The sequence below is a fragment of the Lingula anatina genome, chromosome 1 (assembly GCF_051362555.1).
Source record: "Lingula anatina isolate TDL-2025a chromosome 1, LinAna3.0, whole genome shotgun sequence".
Lineage (NCBI taxonomy): Eukaryota > Metazoa > Brachiopoda > Lingulata > Lingulida > Lingulidae > Lingula > Lingula anatina.
Genome location: NC_141767.1, coordinates 33,767,756 through 33,775,956, shown reverse-complemented (window position 1 = coordinate 33,775,956; position 8,201 = coordinate 33,767,756). Strand labels below are relative to the sequence as shown.

At 34.2% G+C, this 8,201-nt stretch overlaps 2 protein-coding genes across 7 annotated transcripts in view; one reads left to right on the top strand and one right to left on the bottom strand.

Moving 5' to 3' along the window:
* Positions 1-348: 348 nt before the first annotated feature.
* LOC106156952 (uncharacterized) lies at positions 349-7,010 on the bottom strand. Its single transcript, XM_087011588.1, has 5 exons — positions 6,926-7,010; positions 5,619-5,918; positions 5,254-5,466; positions 4,892-4,990; positions 349-4,505 (listed from the first exon to the last, which is right to left on the bottom strand). The coding sequence occupies exons 1-5, from the start codon at positions 6,996-6,998 to the stop codon at positions 4,390-4,392; spliced, it is 801 nt and encodes a 266-aa protein (XP_086867714.1). The 5' UTR covers positions 6,999-7,010; the 3' UTR covers positions 349-4,389.
* A 206-nt stretch (positions 7,011-7,216) lies between these two features.
* LOC106165709 (S phase cyclin A-associated protein in the endoplasmic reticulum) overlaps positions 7,217-8,201 on the top strand; it is a 33,955-nt gene continuing 32,970 nt past the window's right edge. For 3 of the 6 annotated variants that reach the window (XM_086999538.1, XM_086999539.1, XM_086999537.1), the window contains exon 1: positions 7,219-7,460. In XM_086999538.1, coding sequence (XP_086855664.1) covers positions 7,350-7,460 — 111 coding nt within the window. In that variant the 5' untranslated portion in view covers positions 7,219-7,349. Of the gene's footprint in view, positions 7,461-8,201 lie in introns of all 6 variants that reach the window. The other 3 variants (XM_086999540.1, XM_086999541.1, XM_086999542.1) reach the window with 2 other exon arrangements.

Genomic DNA, 8,201 nt, shown 5'->3' with positions numbered 1-8,201 from the left:
TCGTTGAGAATCCGCTCAAAGTATCAACATGTAGTTCTTTATGGATTTTTGGCAAAACTTATTGAATCCTGCATAATTTCAGTTGAAGACAATAATGCATTCTAGGCTGTTCTTAAATGTAATGTTGTGCAATGTAGTTTTGATATTTAAAAGAAATGGTATAGGTGGTCTCTGAGATACACAGTAATAATCTTGGTAAAGCTTACTTTATTGCTGATGATTTTATTGTACACAATTGTATATCTGTGAATTTGAGGTCTGACAAAACATGATGCTGATTGTTAATGTTAACATCAAATTGTAATCTTTAATTTTTTTTACCATAGCTATATCAAAGAAAACAGCCGGTTGATAGCGATATTGAAACATTTATTGTTATACTGGAGAACATTGATATTCAGCTTAAAAAAAACCTATTGGTGAAAAATTCTTATCCAAAATGATTAAATTACTCCCTCCTGACTTGTTAATTTTATGCAAATGAAACTTATGTTTTTTTTTTTTTGTTTTTTTTTTTTTGCATTTTTACATGTAATAAAGAGCAATATATAAATAAGATAAAGTACAATATACCATATACAATAAATAGATTAAAAAAAAAGACATTTGTCTAGATGTATAAATAGACAGCATGTATAAATAACTTATAACACAGCACCAACTTTTATAAATAAACTTATATAGGCAACTAACAACTGGGTCTGGTTTTGAATTCCCTTTTGTATAGTACCAATTAGTCTTAAACAACATGCAAAAAAGGAATAATTATAATAATAATTTCCTCATGGCAAGTTGTAATATTTGACTTTAGCTTACCTTATTTGGGTTATTCACAAATACTTTCCGAATATCATTATTCCGAATATTATTACCTTAGAACATAAAGTAGGTCATTTTGATATATAATGTAAGAAAAAAGTCATAATATAATAAAAAAAGGCCAATAGATTATAAAAGTAATACAAAATAAAGTGAATATACTGAATTTCCAACTGTAATGATTGTCTTAATTTTAATCTAGAATACTTTCGGCCAATACAATTAACATACATCAAAAATTTGCATAGAAAAATGCAGATCATTTTAGATAATAGGCCTATCCTTTATATTTCCATCACATTCATCACCATCATTATAATATAGCAAATAGACCATAGAGAGTCATCAAATGTACTGAGTATTCCATTCTGTGCTAAAAAGTCATCAATATCAATATTGGTACATAATAATTAATTTTTAAAAGATTTCACGCTTTTCAACTTATATGAAACATGACATTTTTACCCTTTATCAAAAGACCATAATTATATGACCAACTCATGAATATGAGCTTCAAAGTTATAAGTTTTCAAATTGTTTTAACCACCTTTCTACATCTTCATTTTCGTTACCAGTAAACTTTTTTGGCGCTAAAGTCAAATATGACAACATCTTCATTTTTTTTTCAGTTATTAATTGTTGCTTGGGTATTAATTGTTGCTTTTGGCGATTTTCAGTACCTAGCATACTCAGTTTTCTCTTCACTGACGATGTTTGCCCTTGGGTGGATGGTGTGAACCCATCGGTGTCTACGCTCCTGCTGCCGTCATCACCATAACTGTATCGCCGTTCCGCTTGCCTCGGTAGAGTGGGGATCGATTTTTCCTCCACCACTTGTTATAGTGAGGAATGACGACAGCAGTCTGGAGCTTTCGAACGCTTATTCACCGACTCTAGTTTCATACAACTTCACAAATATTTATACTCAATTTCTCCGTACTGATCACACATTTACTTGTTTTCTTTTCCATTGTCTTTGCGTGATTACAAAATATTTTCCATTTGCATGTTGCAAGTCACCATGCAACATTTCCTTATTAGGTAATCCCTAAGAGACTTGTTTTCAATTAAAGATATCTAAAATATTATTTGAATTACTCATGCTTGGACCTTATCCAAAACTCAGTTATCATGTGATAAATAGATGATCCAAATTAGAATATGTTATGAAATTAACCAATCACATAAACTGTTTCTGACTTTGATCTTTTCCATCTTTTTCTGACACTAAAAACATGTTCTACACTTGTTGACTCTTGGAGAAACTTAACTTACACTCAATAACTCTCTGTCCTTTTACTCTTTTGATTCCGCTTTAATTGTTATCTGTAATTAGTAAAAGTGTAAGTAATTTGCTTTACAACACAAAGATGACGGATGAATTCAGCATCCTTGCTGCATCCGTACATGACATTTCTATGTTTCGCAGAGAACTCGCCAAACCAGACATTAATGAGAAATACAAAGCTTTGGTCTCTCCAGAGAATCCTGTCACCAAGGAGCTGTTTGGTGACAATATGGATGCAAATATGAAGGATATTGAAGGAGCCCTAAAAATCTCTAACGAGGTTCAGAAGAAAATACCACACCCTAGACCCACAAATATCTTCTCCAAACTCAGCTCTGGTTTTCCTACAGGGGCAACAGCTTGCTATGACAACAAAAAAGCTGGTTCTTTTTTAGGAGGGAAGAACCAGAGAAGTCAAAGATGGTGGCCCAGTCATAATAAAAACCTTTGATGTGGTTGAAGAAGCTGCATGGCCTATAGTCAGACGTTAACTTTGTCTGGAGCAAAAAAGGATTCAAATAAACTCTGTCAGAAAGACGGCTATGTGTACTAGTAAAGAGAAGATTATGGAAGATTATAATGATTATTTGGGTGAATTTGTCTTAGAAATTGATCATAATGTGCAGTCTGTACAGAATACTCCTAGATGAGTGCCAGTGCCACTACATTCAAGGTTGAAAAACAAGCTGGAGGAGATGGAGAAACAAGAAATCATTACTCCAGTGACAGAATCCAATGATTGAATTTGCAGTCTAGTCACAGTTCAGAAGGGTAACAAACTTAGGATTTGTTTGGATTTAAACAAGGTAATAAAGAGGCCAAAACTTCAGATGCCAACAGTAGATTAGGTATTGCCAGACCTGGCAAAGGCTAAGTTATTCACAGTATTGGATGCTAAGGATGGATTTTTTTTTTTTCAAATCAAACTGTCCGCAGCCAGCAGTTATTTGACAACTTTTTGGACACCACATAAAAGATATGGATACCCTCAGGAAATTTCTTCAGGTCCCAAAGAGTACAAGAGATGCCAGAAACAAGCCCTCAAAGGATTTAAAGGAGTAAGTGTTATTTAAGATGGCAGAAGAGATACTGGAGGGGAAGTCGAGAATGGTCATGATGAAAATCTACATGCACTTCTAGAATGTGCTCTCGAGAGGTTGGCTTAAAGTTCAACCCCAGGAAGATGAAGTATTATAAAATGACTTAAGTTGCATACATGGGACACCTCTTCACTGCAACTGGAGTTAAGGCAGACCCATCAGAGATTGTTGCTATTCTTTTTTATGTCCAGGCCTGAAAATGTTAAGGCAATTCAGACTATCTGTCAAATTTCTCCCTTCACTGTCAGAGATGAGTGAGCCGCTTAGGAGACAGACCCAGAAAAAAATCACTAATGTCTCAGTTCTGTCTTTATGGAAAAGGAATAGTCCGACTCTTTTTTCATCCCAGGCCTGTGTTTAGATTTTTTTACTTAAGATAAAGTTAACTGTTTAAAGTTATAAGTTAAAATTTGTTTTAGCTATAGTACGTTTCAAAAAATGATAAATTTTCAAGGAAAGGAGATGATGCAGAGTTAATATTTAAAAGGGTTGTGCAGTTGACTTATCTTGATGAGTTACTGCAAAATCTCTAGCAGGGGGAGATTAAATAAAGCGGTTGAACGCGCCTTCTTGTCTTTGGATCTTATCAGGGGCAGATTGAGGCAGCCTTCTGGGTCTTCCGGAAGATGGTCAGATTTTCAATTTACATTGGTGGATATCCAATTTTTTTCTCTCGGAAGACGGTCAGAAATGGAGGATGAATCAACAAAGATAATTTGGAAGACTGTCAGAAAATTGCTCTGTATCTGCCCATGCTTATAGTTGAGCTAAGGAAGCGACAACAAACAGATGCTTGACATCTATCATGAGACCGAGATTTTAAAGGCATTTTGTATATTTGTAGGCACAATTAATGGCAACACTCCATTTCAGCCTTAAATCCTTGGGAACCTGATACCTGCCTGATATTCAGTCAGGTACCCCACTGGTACTGTGGCAGGTTTACAGTGAAAATTACCAGTATTCTCAAAAGTGTCAATTAACATAATGACCACTTTCGGAGTGAAAGTACAAATGTGACATCAGGTATACCCCATTATATAACGAAAAGAGGGTGAGGGTGAGAAACAGTTCTAACTGAAATGAATTCCACCACTCTCCACTCATATCTTGATACTGCTTTGCAGGATTAAAAAAAAGCAAAGAAACATACATGCCAACATGCATACATACATATAGCTGTTACAAAATCAAATATCCTAGTGCTTGAGACAGCAGTGAGATTATGAAGAAGCCGGTAATGTGCGTCTTTTGCCAACTTATTCCACCACCTCTTGTGACATCTGAAGGCTCAGACACTAAAAAAAAAAACACAAAAAAAGATGCAAAAGTCAGATTTAAATAAATAAATGTAATTTTTATAAACAGCCATGAATGAAGTTATATCTATATCTGTTGGATAAAAAAACTGACAGTCACACAAATCATGTACTAGTATTGTGTAATATTGATGAATTGTAGTCGATTATTCAATAATTCATGTTGGAGGCAAAATAGACTTCATTTTGTCCAATCAGTTTATATATGTATATTAAGAAAATGTGATGCATCTGGAAAATTATTGGTCACCAGTTGGATTTAACCAATTCACATAGGTATACATTTCAAATTACTAGACTGTACCAGTGCCTACTACAAATCAACAATTTTTATATGGAGCCCCTACAGTATATCTACACCTTACCAGTTAAAATGAAGTCACTTCTAAGATGCTCAGTATTTCCATTGTTTTTACCATATCTCACAGTAACCATACATGTGTATTCACCACCATCATATTTAGCTGAAAAAAATTTTTAACATTATTAACGTGCTTTTTCAAACCATAAATTAAATATTATTGTTTTTATTGTTACAGAAAAAATTTTTGAATATTGTTGTGTTATTACACCAAAGGAATTTTTCGCAATAAAATAAAGACAAATTTTTAAAATATGCAAAAACGAGTCTCATCTTTTTTTTTTTCCTAAGTAAATCATCTTTAGCATTTGGCAGTAAACAATTTGCACACAATAATAAAAATTTAATTGTAATTTAATTACTTACTGGCATTCAGAATCTTAAAAGAATGAACTTTCCCCTGGCTTATGCCTCTGTTCAAAGTGGTTATTTCATCTGACTGCTCATAGTTGTTGTTATTTGCATCCAGAAGAGTATTATTCTTGTAAAACTGAGGACCTTCATACAGCTGCCAATTAAAAACAGTGCAAGTCAGGTTTACCGCAGAAAATGGAGACACTTGAACATTGACAGTTTCCGCTGAAAAATAATTATGTATAAGTAATTATGTATCAGAATAAAACTTTAAAAACAAACTACCAAAAATGTCAAAAATTAAATTCTTTAAAAAAAACACCTTCATGATTCAACCATTAAATAATCTGCAATGAGTAATCCATTAGTCTCAATACCTTTCATTATGTATATTTCTTCTGTGTCTTCTCCAACCCCAGCAAACTGACATGTATACATTCCACTTGCTTCCAGAGGAACCTTTCTCCAGATCAGCGTGCTGGTAGGAATACCTGTAGATGTCTGGCCATTTTCTATGGATATACTAGTGTTTACTGACACATGTTTTCCATCTTTCTTCCATGTTGGTGTTGAATCCGAAGATGAGACACCAGTACATGTTAAGTTCAAATCTTCTAGGTCGGCTATTGGGATCCTCGCAGGGGAGAAATTGTTTGTTATACGGGGTTGATTTTGACCTAAAACAAAAACAATTTCTGTATTTTTTATCTTTTTATCTCATACTCTGTACTGTAACAAACTTTTTCATCAGCAGCGCTTGGTGGGAGAAGTAACCTACAGTACCTGGCTTAGGCTTAGTCTTTCAGTGCTATACTGCTCTGACTTTGACTGTTTTCAGTCTTCAGTATTAATCCAGGTAAGGCCAGGTAATAGCAACCTCTGTAAGAGAAATCTTATTGTTATATGCACAACCTGCAATTTCAAATAAAAGATTTCTCTGACACAGGCCAAGAATTTTACCTTGGTGACATCATTGGGTACAGAGATTACTTTTACAAATGGCATGACGAGTTGTCCAGAAGATTCTAGTCAATAATAGTCATTAGATAAATTTGTTTCTTAAAGTCTCACTTCACTACTGCACTGTATGGGATGGATATAGTTCTCCAACTTATAATGTCTTTCAACCTTACTTTTCATTTTAACGTCAGAGAAGCATTCAGGTTTATGTTGGTTTTACTTTTATGCGTACTTTCAATTATAGGTATATCAGAAAAATTTTCAAACTGATCAGAAAATTATAATACTTATATCATCTGAAAGGTAATGCAAAAACCGGATGAAATCACTTGGAATTTTTTTAATATTCCTATAAGCAACAAAGATATTGAAGATTTTTAACTGCAAAAATGCACCAAAAGTGTCCACACTTTTCAGCTTAAAACCTGTCACTACTGACCAGCGGTGATCACTCAGCTGTAGCTGCAGCTCAAATTGCTTGTGACCAATTAGGGCAATTATGGCTGTATGTTAATCTAATGACCCGGAAACAAACCATTACATTTCAAAACAATACATTTCACGTACTGGTAGCATTTTGACACACAGTATGTCTCATAAAGATAGTGTAAAAATATAAAATATGATGCACAGGTTATGTCGTGCATAACCAATTGAAATATACGACCTGTAAGGTGTATATTGTATAAATTATTGTGACAAGCCTTTAAAGTGTTATTCTTACCTAGAACATTGATGCAATTGGCTAAAATAACTAGGCACAAAACAAGGAACCAAGCCACTTTCACTTCTAACATTTCGCCTAATTTTTTTCCAAAGTTTCGATTAAATATGTTTATTATCATATACACATATTGTTTGCAAATTTATCTATTAATATTTTTTTAATTTATTTTAAATAATTTTTAATTTCTACAGGCTTATTTTACATATGTCTTTGAACAGTGTATCATAATTAAATGTACAACTAAACTTTGTAAAAATGGTAGATATAACTAACCAATCAGAAAGCACGTTCCACCGACTCTCTTGGGCATAATGTTATCTTATTTTGCCCTCTGACACTACGGGTGACACAGTTACGAATTTAGCACCCTTATCTGAGGGAGATGAGATCAGTTTGTATATATAACAGGTGATTATATGACATGAGTGATAATAGAAGGCGCAGGCACAACTCAAACCCGCGCAATCGGACTAATGGCGGGGATAGGAACTTGCAAACTCAGCTCATGAACGGGGGAATGAAAACAACCAAAGTGAGTATCCATCTAAATCGATATTTTCTAGTTTAACTACAGCAGTTTGCTTAACATTGAAATGTTGTACTTCAAAATTTACGTTGTTTGGCTTTGACATTTGATGTGCGAGCTTAATTAGCCCCTGTATTGTTGATACATTTATGATCTGCAGAGAGGCAATTTTCTTCTAATCCAAGTTCCATCTTCAGTAGCATTTTCAAGACTTCGTCTCAATAGGCTCACTTTTGTATGTATTTGAGTTAGATTTAGAGTTGGGGTAATCTATCCCTAGACAGTTAGGGCACTATACAAAGCTATGGAAGGCCACTTTTACAGGAGACCCCTATTAATCTATATTGTACAGTCGATGACTTGAGCATTAAACTCATACAAGTCTGAAATTGTTGTCAAGGCGTTCACGTGTGGAGTGGCAGAACCCAGAAAAGGCTATTTAGATATAGTCAGTATAAGAAGATGATATTATTCAGTACAACAACCCATTGAACAGTGGAAGGGTAGGATCCCAGGGCATCATAGCATACTGGTTATCACCATGATATTTCAGTCTTACTCTGCAGCATAGAATAGTGGTGTAGTATCTCATCCTGTATTCATGATCCAGGAGAGGCTTTTGACAAGAATTCTGGGATAAAAGTATGCTTAATTCATAACCATAAAAGTGGCTAATTAGACTGGCAGTCTAGACAGAAGTAATTTTTCTGCATGCTCTAATTCCAAGAACAAAGCCAGTCTCTGATG